The sequence below is a fragment of the Rattus norvegicus genome, chromosome 17 (genome assembly GCF_036323735.1).
Source record: "Rattus norvegicus strain BN/NHsdMcwi chromosome 17, GRCr8, whole genome shotgun sequence".
Taxonomy (NCBI): domain Eukaryota; kingdom Metazoa; phylum Chordata; class Mammalia; order Rodentia; family Muridae; genus Rattus; species Rattus norvegicus.
In genome coordinates, this window is record NC_086035.1 from 89,108,587 (window position 1) to 89,125,988 (window position 17,402).

The following is a 17,402-nucleotide window of genomic DNA, read 5'->3' on the forward strand; positions in this document are numbered from 1 at the left end:
CCAGTTAATATCTCCCATTAGTTTTTTGACAATCATTGAGTTTGCAGTTGGTCCCTATGGATCTGTACCTTTTGAGGTTGAATTTTTTATCGACTGATTTTATAACCCAAGTAACTTAAGTGAATCTCCTCTTTGCATTTTTTCTGAAATAATCTGTAAATGCTAGCGTGGCAGAATTCTTTGTATTATTTCAAATATATTGTCTAAAACATCTTTTGCCATAATAAGCTAACAAAATGTTATCCATATAATGATAAATGAGAGATTGAAGAAATTACTTATGAATTGTTTCTAATGATTGCTGCACAAAATATTGACATAAAGTTTGACTATTTAACATTCCCTGTGAAAATGCATTCCCTGTGGAAGAATAAAAAGTGGTATCTTTTTATTAGATAACTGTTTTTTCAAAGTAGGTACTGAGAAAGTAAACCTTTCCCTATTCTTTCATGCAAGGGTATTGTGAAAAGGCAATCTTTCTCAGCAAGTAAAGTTCAAGCAATTGAAGAAGACAGTCCACTGTAAATCTCTGGCATCTGTGGATATGTGCATATGTGCATGCACCAGAGAACGTCCATCACACCCACTGTTTTTGTGTATCAGAGGACATTATAAGCAAAGTAAAAAGGACAACTAAGAATGAGAGAAAATATTTGGAATAATGTTCTTATAAACACCCGCAATCCAGAAAAGAAAAGGATTTACAAAGAGCAACCTAATTTTTAAGACGAGAATCAAACATACATACACTTATCCAAAGTTAATATACAACTGACCTTTATTCATGGAAAATGTTCAAAAAAGCAATAATTAAAGCTGAGAAAATATATTCTAGTATACTGGTTTTTAACTGAAAAGAGTTTTGCTAAAACATATAATTGCCAGGAAAGCAGGTGCCCACTCAGACAAGACACTTGTGACCACACTAAAGGAAATGCTAAAGAGCAAGGACAAACTACATATATTTTGTCATATGTAGTAAAAATAAATAGACAAAAACTAAGTGATTTTACTTGCTGAAATCTAAAATCAGTGTTATAGGTATGTCCAAAATATAATACCAAATTAAATGTATGTCTAAAATCTAAACTCAGAATTAAAGGTATACCCAAAGGTTTAGCCATAAGAATTGTCACTAAGTGTGCCAAGGTTGGGGGAATACCTACTGGGGACACCCTCTCAGAGTAGAAGGGCAGGGGGCTGGTAGTGCAGACTCTGTGAGTAGGGGTCTTGGAGGGCCAGTGTTTGGAACATTAGTTTTCAAAAGTAGAGTCATTAAAATATCAATTATAGAAATAGTTGGATTGAGCAGTGTGTGCTACCAATGATCATGCCATCTACAAATACAGAATATTTTATGGAAATGTTCATAATATTTACAAATGAAGAAAGCAAGAGAGACATTAAATAATCTTATATAATGTGAATGCCTAGGGGATAAAATTCACCCAAGCTCTGGTAATGTTTCTACATGACTAGCTTTATCATGTACTATATCTTCTATAGAGGAATCAACTTGCATGTCAATAGACAAGTATTTGTTACAGAGAGTTTGCTACACAGAACTGTAAATCAAGCAACATCAGAATGTTTGAACAAGTCAACATCCAAAGAGCAGCCATAGTGGCACTTTATAACTAATTTCTAAAAGTTTCATTTGCTACCGATGAAAGATCTTCTGTGTCAACATCAATAACCCCTGATCAGCTGCAAGCTTTTATTAATCCCGGCAGTTACATACTCATGCCATGAGTGCTCCCCTATTCTGTGATTGTGTGCTCTTTCTGCTAGTTCATGTACCCTGTGTATTTTACTGAGGATTAAAACTAAGATAAGTGCAAAGGTTAATTTCGAATTAAAAACATAGTGCTTGTTAAAACTTCAAATGAGACTCATAACACATAAGTAAGTGTTAGAATGGAAACGCTCTTTGCTGGCACACCTGTTAAATAACAGCCTTGTTCTCACAAAGAATTGTGTCATCTCTCTGTTGTTCCTTAGTAGGCTGATAGCCTCCTTTTCTGTAAGTTCTGTTAGAGGCTGAAAAAGCAAACCATTAGGTCTACTACACTAGATCAAAATTGTCTTTAGAAAGAAAAGTAAATTCTTGCTGTTATTTTCTTTCACATTTTCATCTGGGTAGCCTAGATTGAAAAGATTGAAAATTCTTTGCCTTATGATATGTGAGAGGAGGTGAAGGTAGATTGTTAAACTAAGTCTGGAGTTACAAGAATAGATCCATTTAAATATTGACTGCTCAAACACTTTCTCTTGTTAAATACCATTCTGAGACACTACGAGGCAGAGCACCTCCACTGGGACTAACACTAAACCAATGTAGCTGGTACTCAGTTACCAGCTTCAACAAGCTGCAGAAGACCCCACAGGTAATTAGCTAAGCAGGCTGTAAACACCCATTAAGGTGTACTTAATTGACTGACTGCTTGACTAGGCTTTAGCCAATTAAGCAGGTTTTTTATTCTTATTTTTCCTTCTGTCTCATTTTTGTCTTTCTGAGAATAATGCTGATCACTTTTCTTGTAAGACTTCTCTGGAACATTTTTGCATTTGTAGTCCAGCTTATAATTTTTTGATATCGTTCTTGCTTAGATAAACTCTACTGAATTTTCCCCTCTTGATGCTGTCTACAAAACCATGCAGTGGGATGCTTCCCTTTTGAGATTATAGTAGAACTGGTTACTTGTCGCTTCTGTCTCTGTTCTGCAGAAAGGAGTGACACCACGACGTTCTTTTCAAAGTGGTTTATTCAGGAACCTTACAACATGCAAACAGGAATCTTTCTTTTCTTTTCTTCTTCTCCTCTCTTCCTCTTCCTCTCTCTCTCTCTCTCTCTCTCTCTCTCTCTCTCTCTCTCTCTCTCTCTCTCTCTCTCTCTCTCTCTCTCTCTCTGCCCCTGAGCACACTCCCTTATATCCTCCCTCAACTCCACCTCCTCAGTCCAGACTACGTAATCTCAGTTCATAGGTCCACGTCACATGGCCTGATCTTGCATCATGGTGCACCTGCGCAGCTCTCACAATGGACGTGGCTAGTTTCAGGTGTGTGAGGAAGTCAGTTGCTAGTCATGAGACTTAGCTGGAGTTCCGGGCGCCATCTTGGGCCTGCCGCCACACCTGCTCCCCACAGTCACTCAAATGGTTCTATTAAGCAACCATGTGTAATAAATTTCTTTTTATAGTTTGTGTAAATCATGCAGTACAATACCACAACACATTAAGTGGTAAAACATTAAAATTTATAAACAACCAAATAACATTTTAGAGTATTTTTGCCGATTAATCATTGCTAAATAACTAACTTATGGTGTATCCACTTTCATCTACAATCTGAGACTAAGTGGACTTGTTTTCTGTTTGTTTTGGTATAATTAAAGGTTTGTCAATTTTGTTGATTTAAAAAGTAAACACTTCAGTTTATTGAGTGTCTCTGTTCATTGAGTGTCTGTTTATTGAGTGTCTCGTTTTATTGAGTGTCTCTGCTTATTGAGTGTCTCTGTTTATTGAGTGTCTCTGCTGGTTTATGTTCTCTTTTTTTGTTGTTTCCCTTCTGGTTATTGCTTTTCCTTCAACTGCTTTGGAATTGGTTTGGTCTTTGCTTCTTTATAGTTGAAGTTTATATTTTTTTCTTTTGTATTATACAATCATCATTTACAGTTATAAATCCCCACAGTCCTCACATTTGCTGTAACTCGCAAGGTCTGATGTGTTGTTTCTGTTCACTCATCACAAAACATTTTCTTAGTGTCTGTGATGGTTTGCATATGCTTGGCCCAGGGAATGGCACTATTAGAAGGTTTGGCCTTGTTGGAGGAAGTATGTCACTGTGGGGTGGGCTTGGAGACCCTCCTCCTAGCTGCCTAAGGATGCTCAGTCTGTTCCTGGCTTCCTTCTGGTGAAAATGTAGAACTCACCTTCTCCTGCACTATGCCTGCCTGGATGCTGCCATGCTCCTGCCTTGATGATAATGGACTGAACTTCTGAACCTGTAAGCTAGCCCCAATTAAATGGTGTCCTTTATAAAACTTACATTGATCATGGTGTCTGTTCACAGCAGTAAAATCCTGAGACAGTGTCCTTGCTATTTCTTCCTTAACCCATTGGCTAAGAGTGGTTTTCTTCAATTTGCACAGATTTTACAGATCTATTTTCTTTATTCGTTTCTAATCCAATCCACTGTGCCTTGAGATGGTATTTTGTATGGTTTCAGTGGGGTTAACTCTGCTGGGATTTGTTTGGTCCATCCTATACTGCTGGACTTTCTTGTTCCCACCAGCTACAGAATAATGGCATAGAGACATATTAATTTTTATTAGAGCTCAGGTCTTAGCTTAGGCTACCTCTCAGCTAGCTGGTCTAACATAATATAGTCATGTATTCTAGTCCACAACTACAATGTGGCTCCGTTCCTTCCCTCCCTGCCTCTCAGCATATCCAACTTCTTCCATATCATGCTGGCAAATCTTCCTGCCACAGATTATTCTCCCTCAGACCCTCTCTCAGCCCAGAAGTCCTACTTTTCCCTATGCTGCCTAGCTGTTTCCTGTCAGCTCTTTCTTAAGCCAATCAGTGAATGAGGAAGGTATATGTTTACCAAAATCTGGTTGATGGTCAGCTCTCTACTGGTACAGAAATTAATGATTGAATAATACAAAGACAGCCTTCACACAGTGCACCACAACAGTCTGGGGTCATCATTCATATGCTCTTGGGAGTATTCTGATGTGCTGAATATTCTATGCATGCCTACCAGGCATGACTAGCCTTTGGAAACTTAAATTAGGCTATGATATTGTGTTGGTCTGCATTCGTAAGAATTCTGGGGCATATAGCTAAGGGTCAGATATACTGAGTTGGTTTATAATGTTGCTCATAGTCCCTTTTCTTATTAATGTCTGCATAGAAAGTACATTTTATTAAATTATTTTACCCTTCAATTCTCTTAGAATTTGCTTCATTTAATATGAGGCTCTGCTATTTGATGCATATGCATATATCTATTGATTGATTGATTGATTGATGTGTGTGTGTGTGTGTGTGTGTGTGTGTGTGTGTGTGTGATGTGCACGCCTTATAAGTGCAGATGTACTTACCATACAAGTGCATGAGGAAGTCAGAGGTCGACCTTAGGCTGCCTTCAGTTGCTTCTTCCCCTTACCTTTTGGGAATAAGATCCCTCACTGAGCATCACCGTTTCAGCTGGACTTGCTGGCTGTCCTGAGAGCTGTAGGATTCTCCTGACTCTGTCTCCTAAGCAGTGGTGTTACATGTGCAGCTATCACACTGGCTTCTATACAACTACAAGGATCCAAAATCAGATCTTCATGCTTCTGCAGCAAACACTTTCTACTGAGGGCCCATACACATCTATCCTCATTTATCCTGGTGGATTAACAGTTTTACAGTAGTCTAATGGCAGTCTTTGTCTCTTAACAAATACTGCCTTAAGTGTATTTGATCTAATACTGTTTTAGCTGGCCTCACTCTTGATTGTCTACTATTTGTATACATGATCATTTTTAAATTTTACATTTCAACCTTTTGTTTCTTTGGATCAAAATTGAATCGCTTACAGACAACATTCGGGATCATTGTAAAAACTTCATTTTACTATTGACACATTTGCTTTAAGAGTTTAGTCTATTTACATTTAGTGTACCAACATATAAAGTAATACTTCTTCCCTTGGCAGTTTGTTTTTATATTCAATTTCATTTTTGTCCTTTCTTCTTCTACTACTACCTACTATTTCTTACATTTGTAAGAAATAAACATTTTGCACTGTGTCATGATTCCAATCTTACTTGGATAATATAAAGAACTTTGCTCATGTATGTTGTTACCATCTTTGACATTGTTCATGATGAAAACTATATCTCTAAGCATTACGTGCCATCACTGCAGAATTATACTTGCTCTCTGCAGTGCTGGATATCACACAAGTGAAAAGAGTTGCAAGCCAAAGTGCACCGATACTGTGTGTATTTATTGACTTGGTTACTTTTAGCAGAAGTATCAGTTTTCCACATGCTTCTGAGTTTCTGCATTATGTCCTTTTGTTCCCATGTGAAGGTCTGCCTTTAACATCTCACAGAGGGTATGTTCAAGCAGAAACTAATTTTTTTTTATTTATCTATTCTAATTTCACCTTCATTTCTAAAGGGGAACTTTACCACACATGGGATCGTGGTTAGCAAAGTGTTCCTATCGTCCCTCCTTTTCTCTTTAAACAATTGAATATGTCATCCTCCTGTGCCCTTATTCTTCATGTTCTCATAAGAAATCTGCTTTTTATCACAATGAGAACCCATTGTACATGGTGAGCTTCTCTTCTCTTAAAGTTTCAAGTTTATTTCTCTGTCTCCAACTCTTTTTTTTCCTCTTTTTTTTTCCGGAGCTGGGGACTGAAAGGCCTTGCGCTTGCTAGGCAAGCTCTCTACCACTGAGCTAAATCCCCAACCCTCCAACTCTTAACCATTGGATAACAATGTGATGATGTGTCATAATGTAATTATCTCTAATTCACCCACCTGGGGTTTCAGAAACTCATTTAATGTATAGATTCTCATTTAATTTATAGATTCATGTTTACTCTCATATTTGGGCTATGCCATTCATTATTTCTTCAGATATTTCTCTGGCTCCTTTCCCATTCCCTATTTTTTCGTAGGCTCCTGTTACATTTATATTTATGTGTTTGATTATATCCTGTAGGTCTCTGAAGTTCTAATACCCTTTCATTTCTCTTTCTCTCTCTGCTCCCCAGACTAGATAGTATTTTATTCTTGTACTAAATGTACAAGGATAATGAAGAATTCAATCAACAGTAGATAGGATGTTTTTCAAACTATGGGTATCTATATTAGAGAAAAAAGCACACAGAGAAATTGGGAAGACAAGTCATGTTTGGGGAGGTGGAGCCATGGTGTGCTTTATAAAATCAATATAGTTCTGAACAGGCTACCAAATTCCCTTTGGTGAAGTACTAAAGACTACTAATCAGAGAGATAATATTTGCCAAGATTATACTACTTGCTAGTTGTTAATCTGGATAAATGACTCCCCTCACTGGGCCTCCACATCTCTTCTATACATGACTAGGATCAAAACTGATAGTTCTCCAAGTTCCTTAGGTTCCAACCATCCAGGATGATACACGATAGCTTTGCGTCTCTTTTCCTTTCACTCCTTTTCCTTTGGTCACTATTCCTCCTTGCCCTACCTGGCTGAGGTAAGATGAGAAGAAAGGAAGAAGGATATGATCAAACTCATCAGGACACTGACAAAGCATGTGAGATATGCAGCTGTGACTTTCTTTCTTATTGTAGGAATAACTGAATGTGCTCATAGCAGTCTTGGGAAGTTGTGTGTTTGGCAGGAATAATATTTATTTTCATTCAGATCATGCCAGTCCCTTTGCTCCTTTATAATTCTTATCAATTCAGTGACCAAATTGGTAGCATTTGGTTCTGAAAATGAGGTTTTGAAAAATGGATGGAAATGAAATGAACATGGGGACTCATCACCACTGAAGCAGAATGACAGCAGGACCCACAACCCTTTTACATGCTTCGTTTCCCAGGTGACTAATAGAAATTAGAGTCGAAGGCAGACCTTCATAGTGATGGGTTACTCTGGCTATATGGGTGGCTTCAGGAATAGGTTTCACCCCTTTTTCATAAATGCTAGAGATGTTGCAAAATCACAAAGAAATGCAAATGTTGTAATAATTGAAACCCACTTTTACTGGAGGAATTACATTCTGCCCATATCATAATAAAAAGTGAAGATCTATTTTGCAAGCCTAAGAAATCTATTTGGAAAATCACCTGCATCCTTCTAAAGCCTGTTGAAAATAATGGCTGAGATAGATGACCCCTGTGTGTCATCCAGACAGAGCTGAAGGCCTTAGGAAGGACAAAATGGAGAGATGGCTGCTTGGTGAGGAGGAGTCACTGTTCAGAGGGCTCACAAGAGAGGGGAGCTAGGATTTGGGTAAGGAGCCATGAAAGGACTTTAAGTAGGAGAACTTGAGCAGAAGGAAAATATAAACGATCATGCACCTCCAGGGTGTGCCATGGATTATAGATGGCCAAGACCAGGAAGGAGAAAAGTTAGGATGTTACTGTGGGGCAAATTTAAGGGCAACAACTATACAGTGGCAGTGAAGATGGAGAAAAACAGGAGGAATTGAAAGACACTGGAGACAGAAATTAAGTCCTTGATGATTCATTTGATTGCTGGAGTGTGGATGAAAATGAAAACACCAAGTTCATCCCAAGGTTTCTGCATTGTATAATTCAGTCACAGTATCCACGGAGATGGGTAGTACACAGCAAAGTGGATCGGAGAAAAGAGTGAGGTAAGATTTAAACTGGGAATATGTATGTCTTTGATAGGCCATTGAGCACACAGAACTTGGGTGCAAGAGAGTGTTTTGAGCTGAATATGTAGATGTAGAATGTAGATGATAGTTACAAATGGAGCAGGAGAGATACAATTGCCTAGGTTTGCTGTGTAGAATAAGAATCTAAGGAGTGACATTTACAGGATCCTTGAAAAACACTGCCCCATGAAAGGAATGGTGAGTGAGGAGACTGGAAATGAACATACAAAAGGGAAAGAAAATTGTAGTACAGAAGTAGGGTGGGAGCCTGTGCCTTATCCACATCAAGAGCTGTAAAGTCCACTGAGTAAGGACAGAAAAGTATCAGCTAGATACTAGAAGGGCGTGACAGTGACCTTAATATAAATATAAGCCCCAAGAGTAGTCGTGTGAGCTCACACTAGAAATGTAGAGAATAAGAAAATAGTATTCCCTTTATACTCAAAATGATGCGTGTGTGTGTGTGTGTATGTGTGTGTGCACACGCGCACGCATTTCTAAGAGTCAACTCATACAAACTAATAAGAGCTCAGTGTTTAAAAGATAAAATAAGTTCTCCTCACTTTGTTCGAAAGCACATGTAGAAATGCATCTCAAACCATGTAACAAGGCCAGCCGTCCTAGCTGTTTAGACTTTGTTGTTATAGTTCCTTTTATTTGAAAATTGTAAAAGCAGAGTTGGGGGAATTGTGGGCATTGTTTTGCTGTTTATATTTTCCTCTCTAGAAATGACATTATGGGATTTATACCAATCTTGAATTACAAGGTTGTACAATGGCTATTTGCAAAATCACAAATACCTTCAAGGATCATTTGGAAAACAAGCATTTCTGATCATTTAGAAATGGAATTTCTTTATTAAAAGATGTCTAAACTCACATCATTGATTTCTTCTGAAATCAAAATTCGTCTGATGAAAGGAGTTGGGGAGATTGCTCTATTGGTAGAGTCCTTGATACTGTACCACATGAGGACATGAGTTTGGACCTTCAGCACCAATGTGATAGCCAGGCATGTATGTGTAACTCCAATGTTGAGAGGTAGGGTGGAAAGGCAGAGATAGGCAAATCCTGCAGGCTTTCTGGACAGTCAGTCTAGCCAATTGATTTGTTCTAGGTTCAGTGAGAGAGCTCTGTCTCAAAATAACAACAAAAACAACAACAGTCAATCAATCAATAGAGAAAGACACCCAACATCTACTGCCGACCTGTACACATACTTGCACTTGAGAGTGTGCATGCGTGTGTGCGTGCACACCACACACACACACACACACACACACACACACACACACACGCACGCACACACACACACCGGAGCTAGGGGTCAAGAGATCAGATTAAGAAGTATTTTGAAAGAGACAGTACTTTAATGAGCTTCAGAATTTGTATAAACATTTGATATCACAAAAAATATTTTCTATATTTTCTTCATGGAAATAACAGAGGTAACAAGTAATATTCTCCAAAGCAGCAGTTCTCAATCTGATCAAAACAACACAACACAACACCGCAGCAGCCAGAGTCCTGGGTTCATCTGATGAATGGGGTTGTGGAGATTGCCCTATTTAGAGTGCTTGATACCATACCACATGAGAACATGAATTTGGATCTCCAGCACCAATGTCAGGGGGTGTTTAGCTCTAACTCCCCCTCCTACAAACCTGTTGCATCAGCTCTTTTCAGGATAGCTCCCTGCCTCTGCCTTCTCCTCTACATTGTTCCTGGGACTAGAGGACTTTCTTACATCTTGTTGTTTTCTGCTATTTCTAAGTATGGATCCCCAGCAAGGCATGGATCCCACACCATGTTTTTCACTAGGTTAATAGACTTACGAGCTACACACAATACATGACTGCATATTGCTTTATATGGTAACATGTATTTTTTCCCTCCATTGATTTTCATTTTGTTACTTTTTTTCAGATTTTCATACAATAGTAACAATTTCAAACTTATATTTAGTTAGATTGCAAGCTTTACAAAAGAGAGCTAGTCAAACTTTGGTTATGTACAGCCTCTCCATATAAGAATTTTTTATACAAACTTATGTATATGATATACATATATATACATATATATATGTGTGTTTGTGTGTGTGTGTGTGTGTGTGTGTGTGTGTAGGTATATAACTTCCTTATAAGGAATCATAATGACGTTAAATTTAAGGGAATGGAGGCATGGCAGCAGTATAGGGATACCTTGCATGCACGGGGCCCTGTGTTTTATCCCTAGCACCCAACAAAAAGTTAATTGACTAATTTACGTACCTACCTACTTATTATTTGGTGTGTGCATATGGATGTCTACTGGGTGGATATCAACATGCAATGATGTGTATGTTGAAGTCATATGACAATCTGTGGTACCAGGTTCCCTCCTTTCATCATGCAGGTCCCAGGGATAGAACTTGGCTCATCAGGTATGGTGGCAAGGACCCTTGCTTGCTGAGGCATCTCCCTGGCCCCCCAATTTTTTATTAAAATAACTATTTGGTACAGACATAATTTTACAGTTTATTAAAGATTAAAAATCAGGGTCCAAGAGACTTCCAAAACAATGCATTCTGTTCCTTTTGCCCTTGGCTACCGCCCAGTAATTGAAAGTAAAACCTTATTTCTGAAGATACCACATGCTTCAGATAAGGACTTGAACTATGAAGCCGGAACTGGTCTGGAAACCTCCTTCCCGAGCACTGTCATCCACAGTATCCAAAGATGCTCTGCAACCTGCCAAGGAAGTAGAGCAATCCCAGACCCACCCAGCTGTGGACCTACACTCCACAGCAATGAGCAGCTGACAAGTGATTCTCATGATGCCATGGTTACACATTCTCTTGAATCTTAGCAGCAGCTGTTTAATTGGATGTTAAGTCCTGCTCAACATGAAGAAAGTCATGCCTGGTACTGGAAACACGACCTGTGGCTATTGTGGTCATGGTTCTTAGAGGAGAACCTACAACTGCCACTTTCCTAAACCACAATTATTAGTCTCGATTGCATTCTAAATATGCATCCTTGGATCCAAAGATAAGTGTAGCGCTCATCTCTCATTAATGAGGTATCTGTCTGCAGCAGCTAGAGGATATTGCTGAACTGTACAATTGGCCAAACTACAAAGAATAAATAACCATGGGTGCCTAGCCAAGATTAATACATCTACAACCTAAGACTGGCAGGTGGCGGGGGGATTGCAGAAACGGTTCTGGAAGAAGGATTGTAAGAGCCGAGGAACTAGGATACCTGCTGTTAGGTGATGTCTTCTAGACATGAAAGAGAAATGCTCCCATGAAATCACAGCAATGTGGTTGCCTAAAGAAAACCTGAACCCATTATGACACCGGTTGACATAATTAATCGATTATGACATCAGTTGACATGCCAGTATCAGTGAGGAAATGTCATAAGGTCCCACATCATTGAGTTCTAGACAATGGCTGCTGAGAAAGAGAGACTCAATCTTTTCTAGAGATGATAGGTTATCCCAAGTGGTTAGCCCTAAAGGCATGTTCTAATTGGGCTCCGTAGTATGTGTGTGCAGCCTTAACAATGAAATAAGAGATCCTGAATTTGAGAGGAAATAGGGGAGATGTGGTGGTTGAAGGTGGGGAGAGACAGGGCTGTAAAGGATGTAAATCCAGTATGATGTATGAAAGTCTCAAAAAGGAAAAATAAATAAATATGAGGATAAACGTTACATAATAATACAAATTAAATGAATATACTTGCATATTGCTTGTGTAAAGAATTAAATCATGATTACATATTTGATAATACAGGACATAGAACATCTTCATTGTTTAGCCAGGTTGATCTTGATTTTATAATTGTTGATGCTGAAAAATGCAACTTTTCATAGCTATGAATTAAGTAGCTGAAAAGGCCATTTTGTGTTTTTTGCATAAATTTCCAAGTCAGCAACTCAAAATCACTTTTTAAATTATTCGAAGACAACAAACCAAGGTTTACTAATGTTATCCATACAGAGAAATAACTGTAGAATATATGAATAGTTATTGTTTGCCATATTTAAGCCATTGCTTCTGTAAGTAAAGAAAACTTGAAAGTACTGTAAAAACACTGAAGTTCACAGTATGCAGATGTTTGTTCTGAGCCCAGCTGTGTATGGCAGCACTGGCCTGTGTCACGTGGTGTGAGGCATGCACAGTGCAAACTGAGCAATGCTGTTCTGTGTTCAAGACTGCTTCTGAAACTACTTCAGTGATGCAGGGCACCATGGGCAAGCATGGCCAGAAGCACCTCAAACTCAAGACACATTTGACTATGAGTTAACTTTCAGTTGTTGCAAGTTCAGAGATCTTGTACTTTTACCAAGTTTTCACAATATTCACAGATACAAAATCCCAGTGGGGCTTCTGTCCCATGACTGAAGTTGAGTTCCAGAAGACAGGAGACCTGTCCTGTTTCCCACGTTACCTTGCCTGAAGCCTAACACACGGTCGTTACTATTTCTCTTGGAAGTTAGCTTCAAATGTTCAGAAGAAGAGAGAGTTTGGAGTCATTTTCTCCTTTTCTGCTGTCTTAGTGTTTCTATTGCTATGAAGAGGCACAATGACTATAGCACAAAGGAAAACATTTAATTGGGGCTGGGTTTAGTCCATTGTCATTATGGTGGTAAGCATACAGTGTGCAGGCAGACGTGGTGCTGGAGAAGGAGCTTTTTCTTAATTGGCTATTTTTAAATTTACATTTCAAATGTTAGTCCCTTTCCTGGTTTCCTGTCCATAAACCCCCTATCCCACCCCCTCTCCCCCTTCTTCTATGAGGGTGTTCTCCCTCCCCAACCACCCAACTCCTTCCTGCCTCCCTGACCTCACATCCCCCTACACTGGAGGGTCCAGCCTTGGCAGGACCAAGGGCTTCTCCTCACATTGGTGCCAAAAGAGTTCTACATCTTAATCTGCAGGCAGCAGAAGGATACTGCCACTCTGGGCCAAACTTGAGCATATGAGACCTCAAAGCCAGTCTTCACAGTGACACACTTCCTCCAACAATGCCACACCTATTCCAACAAGGCCATACCTCCTAATAGTGCCACTTCCAATAGGCTAAGCATCCATCCACATGAGTCTGCGGGGACCATACCTATTCAAACCACCATATCTGTCCTTTTTAAAATATGGAAGACCAGCAAAAGAGTCAGGATTCCTCTTTAGAAGGCAGTCATTCCAGGTTAGAATTCTCCATGCTATAGCCAGAAGCAAATCTGTGTATTTAGTGACCACAGCTCTCTTTTATTAAAAAAATAGAAAAAAATAATTTTCAGTAAGCTACCATCACTTGTAATATAGAATTCTTTTGAGTCTAGTCATTTGCTAATTACAACAGGTTTGGTTTTTAACCTAAAACAGTTGGTGTTCATAATTGGTCCACATGTTGGTAAAGTTACTGTAAAGACAAGAGGAAATGCATACATGCTGGAATTATGACACACAAATAACCATTTACCAGTCTTTTAAAAATAAAATCTCTTCTTTGACAATGGGTCTGATGTTTACAATTTATTGTTCTTCTGGCATAATTCACTAGGATTTCTTACCTCCTACACTGTGTTGAAAATATTGGTTTCTAAAATGAGAGTAAGAAAGGTTTGGAAGTAACCTGATTATAAAATTGTTTTGGATCTATGCTTACTGACTGCCTCTGTGTGTTATAGTTTCTTCACTTTCCCCTGAGATAATTTTCATATTTTAGCAGACTTTATAAAAACATATTTTATTGTATGTCATGCTCATATATAACTTAGTAAATATTTAACTCTATCCTATAACGTGATAACAGCGGCCGTTACTTGGGGCAGATCTAGCAAGCTAATGGCATGTAGCAGATAAACCAGTTGGTGTCGCAGCAGTAGGAACATAAATACCAGTGACTAGCCAAGGATTGGGTAATGACAAATGGTTCTACCAAAACATGGAAGTGAACTGCTGACATGGTGAATGTTGGAGACTTGCTGCTTGGCATTGAATCTCAGGGCACAGCTCTGGTGAATTATCAGGATAAGAATGGAAAGCTTAAAGTCATCTGAGAAGATCCTAGAAATTAAATAGATGAATGGGTGGGCCAGTAGAGTGAAACTAGATTTTTACCTTCCGGCCGTATTTGGAGGTAGAACAAGGTCATCAAATGCAGTAGTTTCCCATCTTTACAGAAAAGAAAAATTGCATTAAGAAAAAAAACACATTAAAAAAACCTCATCTTAACCTTCTTAACAAAATTACTTTATTGACTTGACCTAATGTTTAAATATCTCTTTTATAATTATTGTTCTTATGATACTGTATTATTTCATTAACATGATAAAAACAACCATAAGAAACCATATGAAATGAAAAATACCAGAAGCAATATTTTATAGACACAAACAACAGACTTTGGGAAGATTTGACTTAGAATAATATTGGAACAAGAGTTAAATTTAATAAAAAATATGAACAATATTGTTTGTGGGTTTCTTGTCTTAAAACTGCGAAAGTGATTTTTAGTTGAGCTTGTTTCCTAAGATTTAGAATACCATATTTTAAAGCTTTTTTCTTCTGACTGGTTGGTTTATCTTCACATTCTGATCTGCTTTATTCACAGGGTTTTGAAGGTATTCCTTTCAAGAACAGCACAAAGAATCCCATATATGACTGGCGGTCGGGTCATGAGGATGCTGGCAGTAATAGTCTTGGTAGTGTTTTGGTTTCTGGTTGGCTGGACTTCTTCTATGTGCCAGAACTTGGAGCGGGATATCTTGCTTGTTGGCCAAGGGCAAACATCTGATAACCTCACCTTCAATATGTGCCTCATTGACCGCTGGGATTACATGACAGCAGTTGGTATGTGGCCACCATGTGCTTTGCATATTTGCATGATTATCTTATCCTATTTTAATAGCCTTAACAAGTCTGATCTTTAGGTTTAAAAGACTTTTAACATGATTTTGGTAATAGCTACATTATGGAAATGTTAAGAATGGTATGAAGAATGCAAACAAAAACTCATTACTTTTCAGAGGCTTGCTCCATTATTGAAAAATAAATGCAACTAAGTAAAAGGAAAAGAGAAATTCAGAGAACAACATCTATGTACAGAGAAATTATCAATCGGTCTCCATCTGATTAACAATAGCCACCATCTTGATTTATGTTCTTGGGTGAGAGGAAACAATAAGAAAGTTGGAATCTTTCTTAGCAGAGGTCTTATGATATTAATCAGACTTCACTCTTGGTGAAGAATTGACTGTCTAAAACTTATGATTAATTCATCTTTCCTATACTTATCTCTAAAGAAAAGTCTCTGGGAGTCTGGTTTCGAATGACAAAGCTGTGTTACTTGGAGGTGGTAAAAGTTATGAGGCAGAAAAATGGGATGGCAGTACCGTGACTCCGACCCAAACCACAAGTTACTTTCCTGACCTTTCTCCATTCTTGAAAAATAAGAAAGGGAGATATAAAGGACATTTTAGTAATTAGATATTTTAAACTAAATTTCCAAAGATAAAAAAAAGAAAAAGAATGGAAGACAGCTGTTATTATTCTGTGGTTGTTCTCATTTGTAAGTCAAACAAACAAAAACAAACAAACAAACATTATTTTAAGAGCATTTGTAAAAAGTAAAAACGCAAGTTTAATTCTCATTTTCTATCTCCTTGACAACGTTTGGTTGGAAATTTATATTTTTTTCCTAGAAGGCAATGAGCTATGTCCTTACTAATCTGCAGTTCCAATAATGAGTGTTCTCCTCGGCGAGGTATTTCAGGACATTTATAGACCTGATACTGTAAAGATGAAGGTGAAGAAGCCATGTGAGTGTGGACACGGCTGTGGGGATAATATATTTTGAGCAATTTATCTTTCACGAGAAAGGCAAGCAGCAAAGATAGGAAGCAATTTTGGGCTTGGCTTTAGCATGGCTATGAGGAGGAAGACATTATATAAATATTAAGTTTTTACTCACAGAAGCCTTTAACATTTTATTTGATCCTCTTCAAAGTAACCAAAGCAGGAAAACTCATTTCCTCATATTTTTTTAAAACCTTTTATTGGTTCTTTGTGAATTTCACATCATGCACCCCAATCCCACTCATCTCTCCTCACCCAGGTCACCCTTCAGCCTTGCATCCTTCCTACAACAGAGGAAAAGACTCTCACTGTGGGAGCTGTAACGTGCACAGTGTGTACCACAATATCCCCTTTCTTTTACACATCTTTGCCTGCAAATGTTCATTGCAATGACTCATTGGTCTGGTATGAGGCTTTGGCTTCTGCTACACTATCAATACTGGAATCTCAGTGGGACTCCTTTTGGATATCCTGTGGTTGCCCTGTGTCATGTAGATCTGCGGTATACCTTCATGCTTTCTAGCTGTTCATTGATGGGGAAGATGTTGGGGTGGGCCAATTGGAAGCCCTGGATCTGGGACTATGAGGTATCTGAGCTGGTTAGCCCACCTGCTCTCCTGACCTTAAGCCTTCGGGACCAGCTCACCAGTGACACCCCCTCCCCCTCAACCACAGCCAGCTTTACCCTGCTGCCCTGGTGATGGTATGCAGGGCCATCTCTCCTGAGTGTCACAGCTGGTGACAGACATGACCAGCTCTCCTGCCTACCATAGATAGCAAGGGACAAGGGAGGGGAGGAGGGTGGCCCAACCTCATCTGCATCACTACCCAGCAGACAGCAGGGAGAGCCAGGTCTCCCATGTTCATGCTCTTAGGGCCAGTTCATCCATAATCCCCAAATCCAGAGTCACTCTACTATGCTGCCCAGGTGAGTTGCAGGACCCACTCTACGGAGTGCTGCAGTTGAGGAGGGGCATGCTGCAGTTGAGGAGGGGCAAGCAGTTTTCCTTCTCTCATAATCATAGGGCCATGTCTTCCACCTGCTCCAGGTGGTGGGTGAAGGAGGGGGATATATCTCCCTCATTCATGATACCGCACAGGAGATGAGGGGCAGGGCCAGCTCTCCTGTGCTCATATCCTTAGGTTGGCTCACC

The 17,402-nt window shown here is 39.0% G+C and overlaps 2 protein-coding genes across 4 annotated transcripts in view; one reads left to right on the forward strand and one right to left on the reverse strand.

Moving 5' to 3' along the window:
* Rps8l1 (ribosomal protein S8 like 1) overlaps positions 1-17,402 on the reverse strand; it is a 995,681-nt gene that overhangs the window by 441,004 nt on the left and 537,275 nt on the right. The window lies entirely within an intron of this gene.
* Positions 1-17,402, forward strand: part of Gpr158 (G protein-coupled receptor 158) — a 466,781-nt gene that overhangs the window by 422,708 nt on the left and 26,671 nt on the right. For all 3 annotated transcript variants that reach the window (XM_039095563.2, XM_039095564.2, NM_001170326.1), the window contains one exon: positions 15,005-15,243. In XM_039095563.2, the coding sequence (XP_038951491.1) occupies positions 15,005-15,243 (239 nt within the window). The remainder of the gene's footprint in view (positions 1-15,004; positions 15,244-17,402) is intronic.